We start from the raw sequence: 23,303 nt of genomic DNA, 5'->3' as shown, positions 1-23,303 counted from the left end.
AGGAGGTGTTGATGGATTAGACATCTGCAGTTGGCTGACAAGGAGAGAAAATGAGGGAGCGCCGAAAAAAGAGGGAAAGCGCTTCAAAATGTGAGGACGAAGGAGAAGTTTAATGAGGCGGCAAGAGAGAGCGAGGAAAGGGGTGGGTGGGGGTCCGGATACAAAATACTTTTGCCGTAAAGAACTAGACGGCGAGACCAGTGGCGAATTCGTGCAAAAGTATAGACGTGCTAAAAGTGACGAATGCGGGGAAAGCCGGCTGTTAGTCAAGAGTTGACTAGCTCAAGGATGTGACTACATATCTGGCATATTTGCCTGACTTAAAACTGACTTGATGGCTTATGTCCTCCACCTGTCAGCACTAATGAAAGCACTGCCAGGCAAAAGCCGCTCCAGTTGACTGCAGCGGCGGCACCGCTAGCGCTAATGGGATTTTCTTGAAACTTTGCCGAAGCAAAGTCAGGTCTACATGAAGATGTTTGGGACCTGGTGTGACAACTCAAAAGTTTACAGACAAAAAAAAAAAAGCAACGCCGGCTGCCATTTGGAAGCGTCTGAGGTGACATCCGAATGGAAATGGCTGCCAAGCAACACTGAAAGGCTCTCTGTGTCTGGACATTCTGCTTAAGGGGATGTACCGTGATCAATGTGTGACAATGAAGAGGTGACAGAACTGCTGTGGGTAATTGGTGGAAGGAGGAAAACGTTTTATTCCCGTAGTGGTTTGATTTGGTCTTTTGTCACCTAAAAGGAATCGTATTTTACTCTAGTCATAGAATCTATCCAGTGGAGCAAGTCAGTTGTGTTGTATCTTTTTTTTTATTTTGTTCCATTCAAACCTTGTTTGTATTTACAAATGAAGTCTCGAACCATTCTTAAAAATCCAAATTAGGTTTGGGCACAAAGTTGAAACCAACTACATAAAGGAAACCACATTGGCTGCGAATCACAAATCTATGTAAGTTAAAGTAGAATTAGTAGTTAAAAGTTCAAATAGTAGCCCAATGCTGCAAAACAACACGTGCACCATGACATTGTTTAATCAAACTTAACTATACAAGCTTGTCTTCAGAATTTGCATGGTAAAGCTACTCTTGTTAAAAGCTTAAAGGATTCTGGTATCTTAGCAATGGCATTATGACTTAAATCTCAGTTAAATTGCAGATTGAGAAAGACATCTAAGATCACCGTTTTTATATTTCAACTCATAATAATGCCTTGAATGGATTGAGTCAATTACATTTGAGGTCCAAGTCTTAAGAGTATTAATCGTGTTCCCCAGACAACTGGAGCTCTCCTTTTCAAACACGAGGTCCAACTACCTTAGGGAACAAAGATTTCGATTCACCCAGAAGACAACTACTATCTCACCATTGTTACAAATTCTCTTAATCCCGAATGCAACGTTTCTCATAGTTACGCTTTAATGTCACAAAGTTCGATCAATCACTGCTTTTCATGCGTTGCAGGTCTCGTACGCGCGACCCAGCTCGGCTTCGATCCGTGACGCCAACTTGTACGTGAGCGGACTGCCCAAGACCATGACCCAGAAAGAACTGGAGCAGCTCTTCTCGCAGTACGGACGCATCATCACCAGTCGCATTCTTGTCGACCAGGTCACAGGTATCCATGGGGCAGCACCTCCTTATTTTTTTAGGCAAACTCAAATGTGCTTCATCCATTCATCCATCCATCCGTACAGCTTCTAGTATCGGAGGATATTCAGTACATCCCACATAAACGATTAATTCCCGACCGCAAATATACGTCAGTTTTTCGTAGCATGTTAGAGCGCGAGCTGGCTAGTTAACGACTAACGCAGCATCAAGTCGTAACATTTGATTGATAGGTTGACAGGTGAAAGTCAAATCTTTTAGCACATTCGGTGGACACGCCCACAACGTTCAAAAAGATGGGAGAAGAGCTTTATTCTTAATGATTCCTGATTGAATATATGAGACTGTTTTTTTTATTCATTAAAATTTGGCAGGCTTGCTAAAGGCACTCTTCTCTGCGGTGTGTCAAATTTGTAAGACATTTGATTTTCCATTTATAGGGCCTTTTTTTTTTTTTACAGGCCAGCTTTTACCCTGGCAAAGTATATTTGTTCGTAAATTGAGGCAAGATTATTATAATTTTAATTTCTGTTTTAGGGACATTTTTGTTTGGTGGCGTGTGGTAAGATTTTCTTCATGTAAAATGTCAAAACTTGCAAGCACATTTTTAAGAATTAGACTAACTAGGATAGAAGTAGAATTTCAAAATTAATGACCAAGATGGGTTTTTTTTTAATTCATGTTCAAGTAAAACTGTGTTGCACTGTGAAAATGATTCTGGGTGCAAGTGTGATCATATGAGAGGCACAAGCTGTGAAACATACATGCTCAATTACACAATTACACTCCATCCTAAACATTGAATTACATCAGCCTATTGTGCTTCAGACGGCACCCTCCAGCATCTCTTGGATCCATTTCACGCCACTTGTGCGTTTATATATTTGTGTGTTTGCATTTATGTGTAGACGGGATGGTGGGGTGCATGTGTGTTGCCTACAGGCTGCAACCTGCTCCAGTCTTATGTGCACTGTGTACTGATGAAGCAGAATAAATCAGCGCTGGCAGTGAAGTGCTGGACTGCCTGTAGATGGCGGGGTGACGAGGCGAAAGGGGAAAAAAAAAAAAAAAAAAAAGGCGATGCCGACGTGGAGAAAATAAAAGCACGTCGGGGTAAAAATGGACAACTGTGTGAAAGAGAGGAAATGAGACGAGGGAGGGAGCAAAGGGCAGTCGCGAAAAGACAGTTTCTATAATAATCGCCACACACTTAGTGCATCGCCTCCTTAACAAATGTATCACCGCGCAACCGACAGAGACCTCCTGGGATTCGCTGCGAAGCAACACAGCAAGGCCACAGAAAACACATCTGTTCACACCCACATGCATGTTCTTCAACCATTTTTAGCAGCACAGCTCGGGCCACATACTATGAATAAAACAAACCTGAGGCTGGTCACGCCAAGGCAACGCTTCTTTAGGCATTCACCGCAGCCTGGCTCACTTTGGACTCAATAATTCATCGTGTTGCCATTCTAGACTAGCAAGCGGTCATTTCTGTGGAGGAACCCAAAAACAATGAACCGAAGCTGTAAAAGAGATGTATTTTGCTCTTACCAAGGTTGTTGTGCTTCGCAAAAGGAACAAAATAACTTAAAACAGTCAAACTATCCATGAAACAATTACATAACCTCACCCTTAAATCCACTATCTTAATACAAATAATGATAGGCTAGCAAACAGCATCTACGTAGCGAGTTAGCAAGTTGCAGTAGTACGTCAACAGATAGTTGAAGAATTCTCGCAGGGTATATTCTTTATCTTCTGCCCAAAACAGCTAATATCACAAACGTCATAGACGGGATAGCAAACGGCATCTACGTAGCGTGTTGCAGGAACAGTAGAGTAATTCTCGCAGGGTATATTCTTTGGCAAAAACGGCGAATATTACTGCAGTTGCTGAGGAACGTAGAGAAGTGGTGAAAGCCTTCATCGCCTGCCTAACTGTTTGATATTACTCCCAATGGTCACATCGCACACACCAGAAGGAGCTGTAATGAATTAATCATGATGCAAAAACTGTTTAATTTACATTCTGTTTAATTACATTCATTAGTATACATTTTTTATAACTTTCAATATTATTTTTTGGGGAGACTGGAACTGTTTAATAGCATAATGTAATATTTTTTATTTACAAGCCTGGTCATTAAATGCATATCTCAATGCACTTATATATTTTTGATGAAAACTGGCTGACTTGTACTATTTTAAACAATGTTGTTGTTTTTTTTAATGGTCCTATCTTGCAGTGGTGTTGAACTGATGGCTATCGTGCCGGTGTAACCAATGCACTAATCAAATTTTTATTCTCCCTAAAATATACCCAGTCAACAAATACAAATTCACTTTACTTCCAAATGTGTCCAGGTAATGAATAATTTGGGCCTTAACTGTTGTTGTATTGCTTCCAGTGGCAATCCTTTTTGTGTCAGGCGAGGTTTGGCTAACATCCACGAGCAAGCTAAAGTGAAATACAGGACACGTTCAGAATAACCCTGAGGCAGTGAACATAGAACTGAGATATTAGTAAACAGACTGAAGACAGAGCTGGTGCAAAATTGCTATTGAATTATTAGCAAATTTGCATCCCCACCAGTTATATTTGGGGATAATTATATGTTTTTGTTTTCCTTATTTGTTCTGCTCCTTTTAGTTTCTTTTCCTACTTGATGCAGATCAATTAAATAACACATACCAAGTTTTCCAACTAATTGCCGATGCTACTTTGGATAACAGTGCCATTACTACTAATTCATTCTTTTGTCTAGGGCAGGAAAACGGTAAAAATGTGTCCAAAGTCCCAAACTAGGTCGCAGTCGTCAGTCAAGTAAATTGTAGGTTGGTGCTGCTCGAAGTAGGACTAGAAAAATAGTGTGTGCGGGAGCCATTAATGCTGCCGCAACTACCACTGAGACACACACACATACTAGCACACACCAGGGATGTACCTGAAGGTGTCCCCAGAAGGTTAAGGATCAGCAGGAGAAATGTTAATGATTAATTAGACGGAAGGAGATGGTGGTGATTAAAAACATGGAGGATTTAAGAGTGTCCCCAAGAGTCATGCTGCAGTAGCATTTCCTCACTGCCAAGCACAGGCACAGACACAAAGCATCAGGCAAGAAATGTTCTGCAAATTAAAACGCTCTTATAAGCAACCACAATATTAATATGAAATAAGAAACAAGACAGACAAACGTTAGAACTTCCCATGCATTGTCATTGCAATTTTCGCATATGTGGTGATGTATACATTTCTGAATAAAATATAAATTGCTCCCAAAGTTAAAAATGTGCAAACTTACCAAAGTATTTGACAGAGTAGGAAGAACAAGAACTTTAGTCTTGTCACTCTTCAGTTTGAGGAAAGGAGAACCGTAGTTAAAGTTCAGACAAGCAGTCCTTAAGGAAGGAAGGAGAATGGAAGAGTTGTTTTAAATTTGGTGTGGAGTTGGAATTGGCTGTCATCCACATAGCAGTGAAAATGGATGGTGACCTTATGGAAAATGTTGCACAGTGGTGGAATCTCGTAAAAAGAAGTAGCTCCGAGACAGAGCCCTGTGGGACACCAGTGGAAAATGAGAGAACACTCAGGTGATATTTTATTGTAAATTGGATGAAATGTAAAATGGGATTTCTGGCCATACACAGACAGAGATAACAACTGAGCGCCAGTGATTCTCTATCAACAGAACCATTAGCATAATACATAATCTGGTATAGCTGGAAGCAAACCCCTCAAAATTGCCAAATGCCCCGCAGAGACTGTCAAGGATTGTCACTTTTCCATCCTCTGTTTTCCATTCCAATGTCTTACTCCATGTACAAGCTAGATTTTCCTTCTCCTGCATTTGCTTCGAGCCCCGAGGGAAGGTGTCCAAGCCTTGTGACAGCTTTTGATCAATATTTTGATAAGGCCTGCATGTGAACAGAGGTCAATGCTTACTTATCAGTGATTGCAAAAACATTAGATCCGTCGTCTCGGTCCACTCAAATCAATGTGAAACTAAAGTGCTGATCACTGTGGGAAGCTTGGTCGTGCTGTTAAAGATCTCCATGGTAACAACTTGCAAACACAACACAACTCGAGAGGATGGTGATTGCCTGTGTGCCCAACCGACGAGTGCATTTTTGCACGCTGAATAAATAATTAGCTGGTATTCAGCTAAACTTGGATGGATGGGAGCATTGTTCTTGATCAAAATAGCAATACATTATGATTTAGATAATACCGCTGCCGCTGGTAAAGTGTTTTAAAGCTTCTAAAAACAAGCAAAATAACTGCTGCAAAACGTGCAAGGACTGCAAAATATGTATTCAGCCTTTTCGGTGCTATTTTTCAGATGAAAGTATATCTCTGGTATATATTTAAATAAATAAAAAAAAGTACTTATTGAAAGAAATGTTTCTTGGTAATTATTCAGGGAAGTAATTACAAGCGAAACTGAAAAGCCTCCTGGTGCAATGACTTCAGCCTTGACTTGCTGCGTTTGCCTTTAGTAGCTCTTCTATTATCTTAAGAATGCACACAGGTCCTGTAGTGGCCAACGAATACCGTACATTCACATGCCCACACGCAGATCTCACATGTACAAAGACATGCAAGCAGACAGATGGTTGAAACGCCGCACTGACAGAGGTCAAAGCACGGGGCACCTCCGCTCTTCAAAGTCTGCGCTTCTCTACCCTGGCTACTTTTTCAAATGCCATCTGTAGCTCGCTACTCTAATGTTACTTAAAACAAGGACATTGCTCACCACCTCCCCGACCCTCGCAGCTCTAATTAAAGAACCCCCCCAAGAATGTTTCTTCTCTACATTTGATGTAGTCGGCACATTACGCAACAATTTGTAATGTGTTTGTGACGCACGTGGACAAAGAATTGGGAATGAGCTCGATCAATTCTACTTATTTGGAAACATTTGTTAAATGTGTATAAACTAACACATAAAATGAAAATATGTCCAAAACCTGGTGTGCTTGGAAACATTTTTTAATCAGTTATCAAAAAAGTCTTGACACATGACAACATCGCTGAATCAAATTTGCTGTTAACCTGTGCTGGATTTTTGAGAAAGAGTAGATTTGTTTGGGTCACAGCAAGCAGGAATAGTACCGTGTCCTTTTATCATCATCCTTTTTAATGTCACCTCCCAACATTCTCCATCACCTTCTCTCCTTTTGCCATTTTCCTGCATGCTCCTCCGTTTCCCTCCCGGTCCTTCCTCCCTCCCTCCCTCCCTCCCTCCCTCGCCCGCCTCGCCCATCTCCACCTCAAACACTGGCTTCTGTCCTCCAACCTTCCTCCTTCTGTTACCCCCACCCCCTCGATTGAGCTAGCGTGTTATTAGTAAAGCAGGCAATGCGCCTGTCAGTGTGTGTTAGAGAGAGATAAGCACAGGTAGCGAGTTACATAAGCCTCTGTTGATTACCGTGGAGGAGAGGTAGAGTTAAAAAAAAAAAAAATGGAGGGTGAAAAGAAGCAAGAGCGCAGTGAGAAAGAGACAGATTGCAGTAGCTAAAGTAAGTACATTGTGCTCTAATGTTGGCTCTGTGGCTGTCAGGTGGGTGATAAGTAGCCAAGGCTTCCGGGGCTAGTTGAAAGGACAGTCATTAGGCTGGACACACGAGACCGGGCTGCTCATTTTAGTCATACTCTATACGATCTGTGTGGTAGTGTTGAAATGATTAGGAATTGTAAGGTCTAACAAATTAATATTGGTTTTTAAAAACATCCCAATGAAAACAACATCATTCATTTATTCTGCAATTCTGCAAAAAAATAAAATAAAAAGCTGCTTCTTGCCTCTCCGCGTTGGAGCTTACTGTCAAATATAAAGAGAATTAGATATTGTGTGTTTATAAACACTACAAAGCTATTGCCTGTTTAGCTTAATTCCCCAAAACAAAACAAAAAAGTCAAAGAAGTAGCATCAGTTTTGCATGTTATATCTATTTTGGCAAGGGAAATTTGAACGCAACTGGTGGAGCAACACATATAGACAGAAATCTCAGCTAGCTTTCAAAAAATTGATAATAATGCAGCTGATTGAGTCAGATGTTTCCTTTTTTTGGGGAGGGATTAATCTTGTATCGTAAGGCACCAATCTATTTTCATTTCAACTGAACATTCCTGCAAAATGTCTCTAAATTTAAATATAAAATCATCCTAAAATCTCACGAGAACAGGCTCATAACTTTGTTAACGCAGTACTTCACTTTTCTAAAATGAATAAATAAATACAATTTCACTTCATATACTTATATATACTTCATATCCATAATCAAGAAATAACAAAATGTCGTGCTCCACTCAACTGATCGCAGGCAGAGAAAATCCAAAGGCAGAAAGCGTGCACAACTGCATGTACTAAACAGCACTCTGAATATTTTAGTCGATGTAATGTATCATGACCAACTCTTAACATACATTATGTACCGTATACATCAGCAGATATTTCCCCATTTATTTTTTTGTCAGGCTAAAAAAGATGTTCTTGTTAGGTATGGTTATCTTTGGGAGCTTCCATTAGAGGACATGTTTCTTCCACAATGTCACTTTGACCTGCTGGCCAGTGACATTTAATGTAGTACAACAGGAAGGTCTCACGTTGCACAGAATTGTTTGACCTCAGTCCTATCTCTCGCTTATAAAGATTTTACTTAAAATATCTACAATCATGGACGTTCAGGAATTTTAGTTCTTATTGACAAATTGATTTAAGAACATCACTGACAGAGGCAGTGAAGGGAAAAATTTGTTTTGCACTTTTTGGATCCTGATTGAATTTTTCTTTTTCTGCTTCAGACAAGCTAATTAAAATGTGCCGCTTGTGTGCTGGAACAAGAGTAAGTAAAAAAAAAAGAGGAAATTGTGAAATATTATCAGGGGACATATGGGAGGGGGGGGTAATCACTTAAAGGAGGTCAATACGATTATGCGGTGGCGAAGGAAAATGTAAATACTCTGACTTTTGTCAAAGAGACAAATGCTAATTCTTAGAGCTAGTTGGTGAAGGTTTTTACTGAATCAATAGAATATTAAAACTAAAATATGTTTTCATAGCGGTGTGAGGTCTCTAATATGCACTGTTTACGCTTAATTGGGTCATATTTTATCTCAGGCGATGCTGCTAGGTTCTGAAATGGAAAAGGCATACACGGACTACTAAATTATTTGTAAAAAAAAAGAAGAAAAAAAATTAGGTCATGTCAACACAAACTCTGTTTAAAATATATTAGAATATATTTTGGGTGTGCGTTCAGTTCCAATACTGAAGTATTAGTAAACTGTCTTAAAACTCTAGTCCTGAAAACTTTTTCTTTCAGAAAAAAATATGTAATTTGCTACTTTTATCTTCCTTCTTCAAAACAAAAACAATATTTGACCTAAAGTGCTCTTCTAAATTTACATCCACAACTTAAGCATCAAGCTATGTGATGAGAACCTTTTTTCGTGTTGGGGGAAGGTTGCCTGGAAAATAAATAACTTAGTAGTGTCAGCGTCCTGGAGAAAAGCAAACAAGAAAAGGCCAAGTGAGGTGTTTGTGGATGAAAATTCTGGAGCGCAAGCAGCGTGAGAGGAAGCCAACATGAACTCAAATATTAACAAAAAAAAAGAAAGAGAGAGAAAGGGAGGGATGGCATGTACAAAAATTTGGAATAACAATAAGGTGGGCTTTTTGTGTGTGAGAAAGACAGACTGCACACAATGATGCTCAAACGCAAAATCGCCCCCCCCCTCCCCCCAATCTCACAACCTTGCCTTTATTCGCTCGCCGTCACACAGACATGCCCGCGTGCACACACACTATTATGTAAATAGTCTCCTTGGCACCATGTTGCTGTCACTGAGCCAGCACCCTCTGGGCCATCGAGACAGCCTCATTAAAACAAGGCGCATCATCCATTAATAGATTGCAATGCATCTACGCACACACACAAACATGTATATTGTTTGCACTCACTGGACAACCCTTTAGGTACACAATCTAATGAGATCCAACAGCTTTACAAAGATTATAGCGCTCAGTTTTGATTATTGGAGGAGTGTTCAAAAAGTTTATTAGCTACGCGTGCTGTACGTGGGAGTTTTAAATGACAGAAAATTACAACGGCAAACATCGGAATAAATGCCTCTGATTGTGTCAATTAAAACGGAGCATTAGTAGCTTGCTAAAGTTCGATTTGTTGATGCTGTTGTCTCGTTAGATCTAATTAGTACTAAATGAATTGGTCATTTCGTGTACACTTGGGCACAAACAAAAGATGTCTGTGAATATTTTAGATGATGTCATAAATGGCCAAGGAAGGAAGTTAAATGTCACAACAAACAATGTTTGAATGTGACTCTTGCTAACCTTGAGAAGTAAAAGAGGCCTTTGTTTGTTTGTGATCTGCTGGCCCCACAGGCGGCTCCCGAGGTGTGGGCTTCATCCGCTTTGATAAGAGGATAGAGGCTGAGGAGGCCATCAAAGGTCTCAACGGACAGAAGCCATCGGGCGCGGCTGAGCCCATCACGGTCAAGTTCGCCAATAATCCCAGCCAGAAGACCAGCCAGGCCCTCCTGTCGCAACTCTACCAGTCCCCCAACCGCCGATACCCAGGGCCCCTCCACCACCAGGCTCAGAGGTTCAGGTGAGTACTTGGGCCGAGCTAGTCTCATTTTGGATTATAGCTGTTTGGAAGTAACGATATGACTCATTAATGGCACGTTTGATTTTTTTTTTTTAATTGTGTGTAGTAAATGTAAGGGTACTTTCACATTTCTTGTTTTGTTTCGCTGGGGCCAAGCAGTTGGTTTGTAATAATGGCGGAGCTAGGGGTTTTTTTTTTCCTTGGAGGGGGGGGGGGGTCTCAAGGTGTCCACGAAACAAAAACATAAACCTTTTTACAAATACCAAACATTTCCTACATGTTCCCTATGGGTGGAAATGTTGATTCCACCCAGAAAAATCAGAAAATATCTAAAGTCAATTATCTGGTGCCGCCCCACTCTCCCTTCTAGCTCCGCCATTTCATCCATAAATGTCCATTCTGTGTTTCTTTTTATTTTTTTGTCAATCAGAGACATTAAAATGAAACCACTACATGTTGAATGTTTTGGAAGGAAAATGCTCTACTTCTCAGGCAACGTGTTTCCTTCTTAACAACTAAACCACCAAGAAAATAATTTGAAGCATTGAGCACAAGCCATAGCACGGCCTTTGACTCAAGCATCATCGATCATTTTTCTTGTCAAAATTGATCCTAGCAACTGTGAGGCCAAATAGAAGTGAACATGGCACTTGCTACAGTTGCCAGTAAATCAAGCCCTGCGAGAACTTGTAACATCAGAGAGGAACTTTTCATGCGAGACTGTGGGGTTCTGTCATTCACATTTGTGTTTCCCTTGATTTCATCACACTGCCATTTTGCCAGCACTTTCCTGCATCCCTGGGCAAGAATGCATTTGTTTAGAAATGCAGTTAGTGGTAAAAGAAAAAAAAAATGAATCACATTTATTCTCCATGGCCATAAAAACACTTTATCCGCACAGATCGTTGCTGTGCAATAAAAAGGTAAAGCAAATTTTTTAGAGAGGGGGGGGAGCTGTTTTAAAGCAATTTTTTTTTCCTAAAAAAAGGTTGAGTGAAAATATATTTTTATTGTCAGTCATCCGTTCAAAATATGACCTTCATAATCCAAGGTTTTTGAGACTTGGCTCATAAAATCAAAGTGACTTTGTTGCATGCACTCGTCTCCAATACAAATTGAATAAAGGAGGTGTGGCTTAAAGCAGCAACAAAGTAAATGTTTGCAAGGGATTAGGACAGAACCTTGGTGTGAGAAAAAAAATGTAACAAAGTCCCAAAACACAATTCTTCAAATAGTTTCCAGATTGGATTTCGAAAAGAAAAATATATATATGCAAACATACTTCGTAACTGCTACTTACGACCCAGGCTAAATTTAGCTCCTCCCACCATATAAAGATGCTAGTGTCAGTCGAGTTCTATCGCTTCAACATTCCTCTGTCACTAATTACTCCTATTAGCATGGCTTTGGCACCATCTTGTGGCATTACAGACATTTAAAAAGTGTTTTTTTTTTTCAGTGAATAGCTGACGATAGGGAAGGTAAAAATGACAATATGTGAATTTGGAAAAACTGCAAATAGATGATGGCTCACTGTACATGTTTTTGAGCAATGGCAGAGCGAGGATTTTTTTTCTGAAGGGGGGGGGCAAGCATATATCTGGTGTGTGTGTGTGAGGGAGGGAGTGCCCCGTGTCCCCCCTTCTAGCGCCGCCAGTGGTTACATTGGTTGTTTTGGCTGCATAAGTGGCCCACAACATTGCCATTGCATATTATTTGAAAGGTCGTTTTGAAATCACTCTGAGGGAAGTAAATGAAAAAAAAAATCCCTCCAAAATACTTACGGCTCTTAAATCCAGGTACACACCAATATGGAATGCTTCTCTCACCATAAAGTTGAGTTGAAATCCCTTTAATAAATTTTGCATAATCCTGCTAACAACCAAACAAACCACAACAAAAGCATCAACTTCTTGGCAAGGGTAACAATGTGCAGACTTCTTGTGGATTTAATGTCGAAAATCTTATGAAAACAAATAAAAAGCTGACAGTGCATTATTGCCCAGCTCAGTCATCCCTACACTTCATTTGATATCATACGTAACACTGTATGTGTTCTACCAGGTCATTTTTATTTTGAATGTGGTGTAAAATACTCCTGGAAGTATTAGTAAGCTCATTGGCTACAGTTTCTATTTCATCTCACCACACACACACACACACACACACAAAACAAGAGATGATACATTCCATCATTCAATACAACTCGGAATGTTTTGGGGATTTTCGCAAAACGCACACTCGTACAAATTCCTCTCTCTTTCAATAACACTAAGCCGGTATTGCTGTTTATTCTCCGTCAAAGTCGGTATTTTTCTTGCAGTGGCGCTTTCCTGGTGTGACACCTGAGCGATGTAGCGTGGCTGTGTGTCTGTGATACGCCAAGCCAATTTACAGACTCGGCAGGAGAGCTGTCGCTTCTCATCACAACTCACAACCACAGGACACTTCCTCGCTGTGTCCCTGTGCTCCCCACTTCTCCACGCGACACTCTGAAAGTTAGAAACTGACTTAAAGTGGATATTTGCTCCTTGTTCTTATGCAGTGCTTGTGAGGACAACATTGCAAAAAAAAAAAAAAAGGCACCTTTAGATTTCTTAGGAGATGGCAAAGTACTTTGAGCCGAATGGGTAAAAAAAAAAAAACCAGGGTCAATATCTTTTTTATGCTTTAGGGGTGATTAGCATTCAGAACTGTCGTGTAAATTAATTGTGGTTCTTAGATGTTGCATGATGTTATTTGTGGACATTGTTGGACTTTTGTGATATTTTAGTCTCTGGCTCGTGTACGTAATGCTATGGCTCAGCTACAAGCCAAGTCAATGTGGCACAATTGTGTCGGCATGGTCCCACTCCAAGCAGCAGCCGTAATCGACTTGAGCATAATACACCGAGCCCTACAGCCCAGCTCGTTTCCGATTTTTGGCCCTTAACAAATGGCGCTAATTAGAAAATTACCCTTATTATATCGAGGGCAGGAACCAATTATAGGAGAACAGATTTTTGTTTCAAAAAGAAAAAACAAAATGTGCTTATTCTTCCTTTAACGCCTCATTGAGAGGGAAAACAAAGGTCCTATTGTTTGGGTTAGAGAGGCAGCGCAAAAAAAAGAAAACTGAACATTTGCATGGTGGGTATGTGTGACTATTGTGTGTTTGCAGCAGGTTGTTGCGTTGTGGCCCTGTGGCCCAGCGGCCGGCAGATGTCTTCTCGTTCTTGGCCCTCAAGCTCTCTCTCTGAGCGTCCTTGCCAATTTCCTCATTTACCAACACTCATTCTCTTACTTTGTCATTTGCTAATTTCTGCGAATTCAATTCTAATGGATGCATTCATATTTTTTAACTGGCCTACAATGAGAATTATGAAGTGGGTCATCATAATAATACTTTTGAGCTTCGTTGACCAGTCAACAAGTCGAATTTAATCATCATACTTGGATAATTGCTAATCACGTGTTTTTGGGGTCGGGATTATTTAGAGACAATTTTAAACTGCAAAATGTTTTGCCAACAAGGCAAGTTCATGAAGATGGTTGTGGATGAGAGTAGCATCTAGCCTCGCTAGCTTACACTATTCCAAGCGGTTTTCCATTTGAAGTTTTTTTTTTTTTATAATCCAAACGGGAATGACAATTTAATGTCCTTGGAAGAAGTAATTAAGAGTTTGCCACCACTACCCTAAAGTAGACGGACCCTTTTCACCAGGTTAAGTTTAGTGTTTTCGAGAGGAACGAGGCGTCTCTAGCCAGCTGTTGCTCAATAAGCCATGGCCCCTGTCCATTAGGCTCTCGGAGTTAATAAGACATGAGACAGGCTGGGAGCAAGTGAGGAATGAAGGTCATTGAGTCACCAAGCAGACTCCATCCATCCAAGAGGGCCACCATTTTACACAGCCCACAGGTTTTTTAATCCCCCTCACTCACTCACACACATACACACTGATGGTCTCTAGAGGGAGACATGAATAGACACACAAACTGCCTCACTCCAAAGCTTTTAGCCCATCACTTTAAAAATACACCCTTGCATATTCGCATTTTTGGCATTTGTCTATTCTGAGATTTGAGAAAGGGACCTATGCTTTGTTATTAGCGCCAAGCTCACTTAATGGCTGTTTTTGTAGTCAGGCCCAAGCCATGTCTAATTTTTAAAAAAATGCTTTATACCGCACAAGTGTTGCTAGATCTCTGTTAGTGCTCCTTGCACTTGATGTTCATGACATATTTGACTTTTTTTTTGCTTAAAATCATCATGGCTCACTCTCCATCATTCAAATATCAGTGTCATTACACTGACAGAACTCTGTCCCAGACCATTCGAACAATTTTTACTGACATCCCATTTTGAAGATTCCTCTCGATAGACGACAACAATTAATATGGTGGCACAAAAAAGCAAAAGACACAAACTATTAGTGTTTGAGCTAAAGGGCGAGCTTTACCGCTTCTACTAGCCCAGTGCTAAGCTATGCTCCACGTCTGTCGGCATTCGTGTTTGTTTCTACAAACGTGACTTTAGCATCTTTAAGCAATGCTCGCTTCTTCTGGTGGGGTTCCTCAGTGTAATGGGCTAACTCGCGACGGCTTTGTTTGTTGTCGAGCGAGAAGGCTCGTGCAGTTCCGACAGGGACTCAACATTAGTTCCATTGAGTAAGTCAACCATCTGCCCACCATTAACCCCAGAACCCTCCTTCTCTTTACAGGCTGGACAATTTGCTTAATATGGCCTATGGCGTAAAGAGGTAATTAAAAACTTCACCCAATGCCAGATGTCCATGTTGACTTAATTATTTTCCAGTATCCTTTTCATGTTGTTTATTTTTGTGTAGTTTTTGTTGTCAATTTACGTTTAACAAATTTTCAAGGTGAATTGCATTTTGGTTTTTTGATTTTGGTTTGATTGTTTTGTTGTTGTTGTTATTTTTACTCGTGAGCTTGAGTGTTTTCAAATGCCTAACAAGCACTTTAAAAAGCAGAAAACAATTTGTCTTTGTTTTCAGTGGTGATGGATTTGCTTTGTTTTTATTATGACAAGTGGCAGTGTTGTTTGGATTGTTTTTGGGTTCTTTCTGTGCACAGAATGGATTTGTTCTCGACTTCTTCATTTTTAGGTGTTGTTTTTTTTTTTCTTCGGGATTCAGGTTCTCTGGCCTTGTCGCTTCATCTTTGCCTGGGAAAAATACATATTCGATTTGATTGAGGAAACTTGTTGAAAATTTCATACCTTTATATCGTTGAAACAGTGCGTACATTTGAAGCCAAATGTACTCATTGGCTGAATGTCTTTTGGGAGCCGTTGCCGTGATCCGAGCAGGCTTAATGAGTACAAGCGATGAGGCTGGTTGAACCTGGATCCTTGCTAGAAACAGGAAATGTTTCACTGCAGATGGCTCCGGCTTTGCTCTGCGCTGCTCGAATTCCCTCCTTTTTGCCTTCGTGCCTCATTTTTCTTTGCTTTGTTGCTAGCATACAGTAGGTGTTACGTAACCAGGTGCATAGCAGCCATTGTTGTGATGTGCTGACAGCGGCATCTTGCATGTTGCAGGCTCTTGGGACATCATTTGGAGACAACTTAGCTTCTTAAACAATGAATTGAAAAGAAAAATAGTGAATAGTATTGATTGCACTGATAGCAACATGTCCATGATATCATGTTGTACTTTTTTTTAGACTCCAAACTATTTGCGATCGAATCAACAGTGACTTTGCTGTTTACGGCCGTCAATATTGGTTTCAAGACATGATTAATCAATAATCGATCCCACACAATCGCTTCATCAAATGATCATCTGTTATGCCTGTCCCGAATCTAAAACAAGCATGCTGATTGCAGAGCATGTCAACCTGCAAGTAGTTGGCCTTTCTAAAGACGAAACAATGCGGTCAGCTGACACTGTTGCTATGCAACCCTTGTTCTCGTCTGTAAATTTGGTTCCGTTTCATTCCCAGATCCATATGTATACCCTCATGCACTTTTACGATCAAACACTCAGAGGTGTACGATGCGAAGAAAAATCACAAATTCCAACAAGATTACTTTAAAAATAAAAAAAATTGAATGGAGATAAAAAAAAAAAGTTGATCAAAAAAATAAATCGTGCGCTCATGGCGAAAACCTACTTGGCTAGTCCAATCTGTTTCACCCACAGATTGATGTATATTGTCAAGCATAATCTCTTTTCCCCCTACCCTGTGGTACTTAATCGATGAAGGCAAATGATTGCAGTAAGACCTTGGAGTCAATGATTCAATCATCCCGAGCTCTCGTATTGGCCAGGATCAGACCATGCGCCATCAAAGTCATGTAGGAAGGTCGTCGTCTTTGCGGGGCCGCCATATATAGTCAGTGGCCAGATAAGAATAAGGGCGGGGCCCCTGAGCAGCAAGCGGCGCAATCGATCATTGCCACAAGCACCGCAAGAGTAGAGAATAGAACAGCCTGCAGAACTCGGGGACGAGTGGGAGGAATACGCTTTGTACCTTAATGCCACAGGGCTGTAAAGTGCTTCCACTTTCCATTTTGCTCTCTTGCTTCCTCCCTCCCTCCCTTTTTTCCAAGACAGCTGCAGCAAGGCGGAAATCTCAATTAAACCATGCCCAATAATGCCTATAGTTGTTTCTTGAAGAGAGGTGGCATAAAAAAATGAACCTCTTTATCTCATTTATTTATTTATTTATTATAAAAATGGCCACTTTTTTCCCCCCTATTTTTTTTTCCTTTCCTTTGAGCAGAAAGGCAATTAAGTGAAGTCAACTGAGAATTCAAATCTTCTTGCATCGAAAGAAAAAGGAGAAGATTACTAGGCAAATGAGAAGAGATTTAGTAGCTTGGCGCGTGATCTTTGATGAATTTCTAGCAATGCTTTAATTCAACAACTTTCTGCAATTTGGCGATTGGATTAAGGGCAACAAGAGAAGAACTTCATCTGCATCTTCTTAGGCATACACGTAGTCATTCCTGACGGGAGGCCTTTAGTAATGAAGCTAGTCCAAGCTTGGCCAGAGTAAAATGAAATTGTAATCAATTGCTGTAGCCGGCACTATAAACTAAAAGTAAATAATGTTGCAACCAACTGGGTTGATGGGAAAAATAACCATGAATAAATATTTTATTTATGTTCCTTTATGTATTCGTGAAATGGATGAATAGAAATGAGGAGGGAAAAAATATTGGGATAAATTTTTTTTTAAAAATCTGTGACTGATTGTAATCTAATTTCTCACTCCCTATTAAGCTTTAAATTGGCTTTTAATGACTTACTATATGCCATATTAACTTAAAATAACCCCAAAATATAATGATGAATAGATAAATTAATAATAAATAAAATAATAAAGATAAATACAAATGATAATTTAAATTGAAAAATGTAATTCAATTATTATAACGCAAGAGCAATCAATAGAAACACAATTAAGCAACCGCTTGAGGACTGGATTAAAAATTACACTGAAAATGCCGAAATCTGCTCTCCTCATGCCCTACGTTGTCTGGGCATGCTTATGATACGACGACGAATGTCCTGACGGATCTTCTTCTCCAAATCAGCGATCCCGCAGTGAATACAAATACATCTAATGGGGTGGAAGAATCTCATTGTGAATCCGTAATCTGTATGCACTACCGACAACGATGAGACCGCGGCTGGTCTCTCAGGGATCTCACAAATGTTCTTGTGGATGACTGGATGGAAAAAAAATAAAACATCCCACAGGCACATTGGAATATCCTGTAACTTTCCGTTTGTGTTTGTAGTTTCCCGATCCATGTCCACAAAATGTAGTCTTCAAATCTCCATCTTTCTGTCTTTGCCACTCGTCAGGTTTTCGCCCATCACCATCGACAGCATGACCAGCCTGGTGGGCATGAACATCCCCGGGCACACCGGCACCGGTTGGTGCATCTTCGTCTACAACCTGTCCCCAGATTCGGACGAGAGCGTGCTGTGGCAGCTCTTCGGGCCCTTCGGCGCCGTCAACAACGTCAAGGTGATCCGTGACTTCAACACCAACAAGTGCAAAGGCTTCGGTTTCGTCACCATGACAAATTACGACGAAGCGGCCATGGCCATCGCCAGTCTCAACGGTTACAGGTTGGGCGACCGCGTCTTGCAAGTCTCCTTCAAGACTAACAAGACCCACAAGTCTTGAACTCGAACAAGGTAGAAGCAGGTGCCCCGCGGGCTCCAAAATGGCCGCCCCCACTACCACCACCACCCCCTCACCTCCACCACTCCCTTTAGCCCCTCCAGTCACGACCACCATCCCTCCTCCAGGCATCCAGCACAGCAAAACTGGAACATAAAGCAACCATCCAACCCAATTGAACTCAAAATGGCTTATATCATAACTTTGGACCTATAAGCCAACGTTGCCTAAGTATTACAAAAATGAAGAAAATGTTCATGCATTTTGGGAAGTTCCTGAGATAACGCAGGCTTCTCTTTGTTGTATACTCTTTCTGTTTGTTCTGATTGCTAAAATGAGTTTTCTCTCCTATGTAAACAGTAGCACCCCCCACTCCCCCCTCCAATTTTAGAGAAGAGAAGATCCTTTTTAGACCAATGTCTCGATTCAGGATTAGCTTTTCTTTTGTATATCCGGACCCACTGTTGTTAGTATCCTGAACCTCCCAGTCACTGCAGGGAGGGGGCTCTTTTTTAATAATTGGTGACCCATTCATTCATTTATAGTTATATTTAAAAGTCCCCTTTATGATTCGAGACGGGATTTCATACTCTCGCCGAGTCTGATATAGTAGTACTAAAAAAAAAAAAAAAAAAAATACGACTTTCTAACATTGTTTTTGTTTTGTATCGCAAACAAAACATAATGTCTTTCCTCACAGGGAGATGGGGTGCGGGTGTGGGGGTGGGGTGGGGGGGGGATGGGTTAGCTTTCCTGATGACACATTAAGTAATTTAAGAAAAAAAAAAAATGAAATAACACTGTTGCCAAAGAGATGATCTCTTTGCTTGGAAAAAAAAAAGTGTTTAGAAAAAAAAAGATTAAAAATAAATAGAAAGAAGAATCTATTTTTATAAATGATAATTAAAATAATAATTATTGAAAAATTTTTACAAGAATCTGGATTTGAAAAAAGAGAAAAATATTTTGACTGGCTAACTGGGAGGGGGGGGGGGGGCACCACCTTGTCTTGTCGTTCCGCCGCGATACTTTCTAGGCTCAGCGCTCGTTGTTTTCCGAGGAAGCCACGTGGGCGACGGCCATTTTCTAGAAGGAAAAAAGGAAACCAAGGCGGGTGATTTTGGTAATTTTTCACACATGTACTAGTGCGTAATTATTCAATACCCACAAGGGGAAGGGAGAGGGTAACCATCCTTATCGTCCAGAGCCCAAAGCAAGGAGACGCTTTGTCCACTTCTTTTCCTGTTCTCGATCCATCCGGGGTAATCGGTTATCGCACCTTGATCCATTTCCAACGCATACACGATATTGTTTCTCTTTGCTCTGCATTTGTGTGCAAACTTCTGTTTAGCGATCAACAGTAGGTGCTATACCACATTATTCACATATCTTAAATATCCCAGTTGGTTGTTCTATGTGTTGTTTAAAAAAAAATACTTTGTTGATGTTGGCATTAAATTGAGCTTATTTGTTTATCGTTGGCCCAAATAGTCTGGTGAGACTATTTTGTTCCAGAAAAACCAGATCAACACATTTGGGTTGTGTAAAAAAATAAAAAAGTCTATATCTATATATATATATATATATATATATAAAAAAGAAGAAAAAAAATCACTGAACAAATTTTATTTATTCATTTTGCTTTGTTTGTTTGGCTTGCTGGCTTTTGCGTTACTTGCTGAGCGTGGAGCTTTTTCGTCCAAACTTAACGATGATTATTAGCTAGTTCCTTTAGTCTAGATATTTGTTTCCTGAAAAGGCAATCTACGACTACTGTGTCTTTCTTTGCTCTGTACAAATAGATGATCTATCTATATATATATATCTATATATACATAGTCTACTTTTGTTTTACAATATCTACTGTACTATCTGAGTTGTCACTGTTCTTTAGTTGGAGCTTGTCTTTTTCATATGGCAACTTATCATGAAGTGGTGGTTCAGTTACTTAGAAAAACTTGTGAGGAAACTGTTCAATTGTCGTCATGTTGCTTGTGGAGAAAAAAAAAAAAAAAAAAAAGAGGTTTGGATTAACTTTACGTTCCTACCGCGGCAAAATGAAACCGAACAAAAAGCTTTGAATATAAGTGTATTTGGATTTACTTCTCTATTTTTGTTCAACTATTTATTTTTCTATTTATTTCTATTTATTGTGTATTTATGAACCGTTTAATTTATCTGTGTATTTATGTATTTATTTGTTTCATTGTCTGTGTATTTGCGTGATTCTGGTACAGGGAGGGGGGGCGTTTCTGAGCAAAAGGGAACAAAGCGACTAGTGGAAAAGCTCTTCCAGTAGTCCATTGCACTGAGAGAACCTTTAGTACGTTTGTGCTTTGTACCAATATATCAAAATGACCATATAAAAAAAAAAAAATCTAAAAGTCAGGAAAACTAGAAAAAAAAAAAGTGTCTGGAGGGCCAGGGAACGCTCTTCCCTTATTACTAGAAACAGTTACTCGCTATGCATAACCTAGTTATTAATAGTTCAATTTGCTCTTGCTTTCTTCTTGTCTTGTTCAAAATGAAATCTTTAGATCTTTTCCAATGAAGTTTAGTCTTATTAGAATGTTATAAACAGTCGTTCTGGTTCAATATAACCTGTGATAAGTTTGTGTCGTTCTCTAAAGCCACTCCGTCCACACCCTCCCTCCACTTACTACCGCTTTGTGATGAAACCTTTATGCAAAACTGTACGTCTGAAAGCATACGTCTACGTAGTTACTGTAACGGAGGCTCGGGCGTGTCGACGTTTCAACGCCCGCTCTTGTTTGAGGGTCGACCAAATTGGTTTTCAAGACTTCTTTTAAAAATTGCATCCTGACAAATGTTTGGAAAAAAAACGACCGAAGAAGTACTCTGGAGGGATGAAAAGGGATTGTACCGATTCTATATTTTATATACTCTGATATGATATATATTATATATTTTGAAAGGTAAAATGTAAGGGTTCCAGACGTATGAATTGGATTCTTTTGTTCAAAAGCGTGAAGGAGTCGTGTGTGTTTGTGTTTGGAGAGTAACGTGCGCACACGCTTCTCAGTTATGTGACATCATTACCATATGAGCCCGTCATACACACGAGCAGACCCCTTCATGCCCCTCGATGCCGTAAAGGGCTCGTGGGGGGCTTGGATTTATGCAACGACCCCGGTAGAATGTTGTTCTGATGTGTCAGTTTCCTACACTGTGTGACCTCCTACGACGCGTGCGTGTGTTCTGCCTGTTTGTGTGTGTGTGTGTGTGTGTGTGTGTGTGTGTGTGTGTGTGTGTGTGTGTGTGTGTGTGTGTGTGTGTGTGTGTGTGTGTGTGTGTGCGTGTGTGTGTGTATACACCAACCAGCCACATTATGACTCGACTTAATTTGACGAGAGCCGATACGAGAGCTGTATCGCATAGTTTGCAAAGACGACAATTCTTATTATTCACAAATTCACCCAGTCCTGATTTTTGGCCTCAGTACGATCATGTTTAAAATAAAAGTAGTACTTTGGCACCACCCTGTGGCATCTTTGTGCTAAGTCACCATGTTAATGTTAATTATAAGCTTGATTTTGTCAGGCCATCGCACCGTCTAATCGATAACTAGTGCTTTGCCGCCCTCCTGTGGCATCTTGGCGCCAAAGAACTATGTTGAAGCGAGGAGCTAGAGCTTCATTTCGATTGGCCGTCGCTCTGTGTGATACAAAACAAGTGCTTTGGCGTCATCCCGGTTATATTTTGGCACCAAAGAACGATATTGAAAGGAGCTTTTTGTCAGGCCATTGCACTGTCGAACTAAAAGTAGTGCTTTGTCGCAGCCACAGGTTCTTCTGTTTTAATACCGTAGCACGTTCGCATGACAATTTTGAAATTCAACATTATTAACGTTATTATGATGGACTTTGACTTTGATGTGATACAGCTCTTGTATTTGATATCACTCTATCGTGCTAGTGTTTCTAATCATGTGGCTGTAAAATATGTGAGCGTGTTGTTGTGCGCAAGTGATGGGGCTGCGTCCCCCCCTCGCGCCATGTCTCACCCCAGTGGCTCCCACCACCATCCTCGTAGCGCCTTATAGTCGGTGAGTGGCAGGCTGCCGGTAGGAGCAAGGCAGCCAGTAGTGGAGGAGGGAAGGTGAACAGAGGAACTCGGCTCTTCTTCTTCTACTTCTTGTCAGTTTTCTTTTTTTTCCCCCCCTCCTGAGACGTGTTTGTTTACTATCTGATTAAAAAAAAAAAATCTATAAAACAAAATCCTTAAAGAAAAAAAAGACGAAAAAAAATGTCGGCGGGGCCCTGTGGATTGCGGCTCGCTCTCTCTTCTCTCTCTCTCTCTCTCTCTCTCTCTCTCTCTCTTCTCTCCTGCTTATGTTATTACTTAAAAATTATTAACAATGATGATTATTATTATTATGGTTATTATTGCTATTATTCTTAGTATTCTTCTTATTCTTATTATTAATCTAATTACTGCGATGAATGACTTCATGTTATCCTTGCTAGTTTAGGTCATTTCTGAAACTGGAGACAAAATAGAAAATCTTGCTGTAAATGTTTGTTTTTTCTTTTTCATAAAACTGTTGTGTTTGAATTATTTGTACTTTTGAATGTTGGGACAATAAAATGAGGTGTCAAGAACTTGGAGGTCTTGTAAAGTGATACACACACACACACAATTGCATTTAGAAAATGCTTTAATTGACCATGATTGAAGTCACGTGATTACACCCACAACGGCGCAGCCCACCTTGCCTATGAAATTATCAACTTATTATCAACTGCACCGAATTTACACTGGTAAGGAAGTAGCATATTTTTCCTTTATGATTTTGTACAGTAGAGTGAAAACACATAACCAAAAATTGTGCTGCTCTTCAGATTCGAGATTCATCGATTCATTTCAATTGAGAAAGTGAAA

The 23,303-nt window shown here is 40.2% G+C and overlaps 1 protein-coding gene across 7 annotated transcripts in view; it reads left to right on the top strand.

Annotated features, from left to right (window-relative positions):
* The window catches only part of elavl4 (ELAV like neuron-specific RNA binding protein 4), a 64,461-nt gene extending 41,600 nt beyond the window's left edge, over nt 1-22,861 (top strand). For 6 of the 7 annotated variants that reach the window (XM_085928086.1, XM_085928083.1, XM_085928085.1 and 3 more), the window contains 4 exons: nt 1,470-1,623; nt 10,031-10,256; nt 14,957-14,995; nt 18,077-22,861. In XM_085928086.1, the coding sequence (XP_085784212.1) occupies nt 1,470-1,623; nt 10,031-10,256; nt 14,957-14,995; nt 18,077-18,404 (747 nt within the window). In that variant the 3' untranslated portion in view covers nt 18,405-22,861. The remainder of the gene's footprint in view (nt 1-1,469; nt 1,624-10,030; nt 10,257-14,956; nt 14,996-18,076) is intronic. The other variant, XM_085928082.1, reaches the window with a different exon arrangement.
* The last annotated feature ends 442 nt before the right edge of the window (nt 22,862-23,303 follow it).

Source organism: Syngnathus leptorhynchus, chromosome 13, assembly GCF_054491065.1.
Source record: "Syngnathus leptorhynchus isolate UIUO chromosome 13, UIUO_Slep, whole genome shotgun sequence".
Classification (NCBI taxonomy): domain Eukaryota; kingdom Metazoa; phylum Chordata; class Actinopteri; order Syngnathiformes; family Syngnathidae; genus Syngnathus; species Syngnathus leptorhynchus.
Note: the sequence above shows the minus strand (reverse complement) of the source record. Positions and strands in the feature narration are given on the sequence as shown.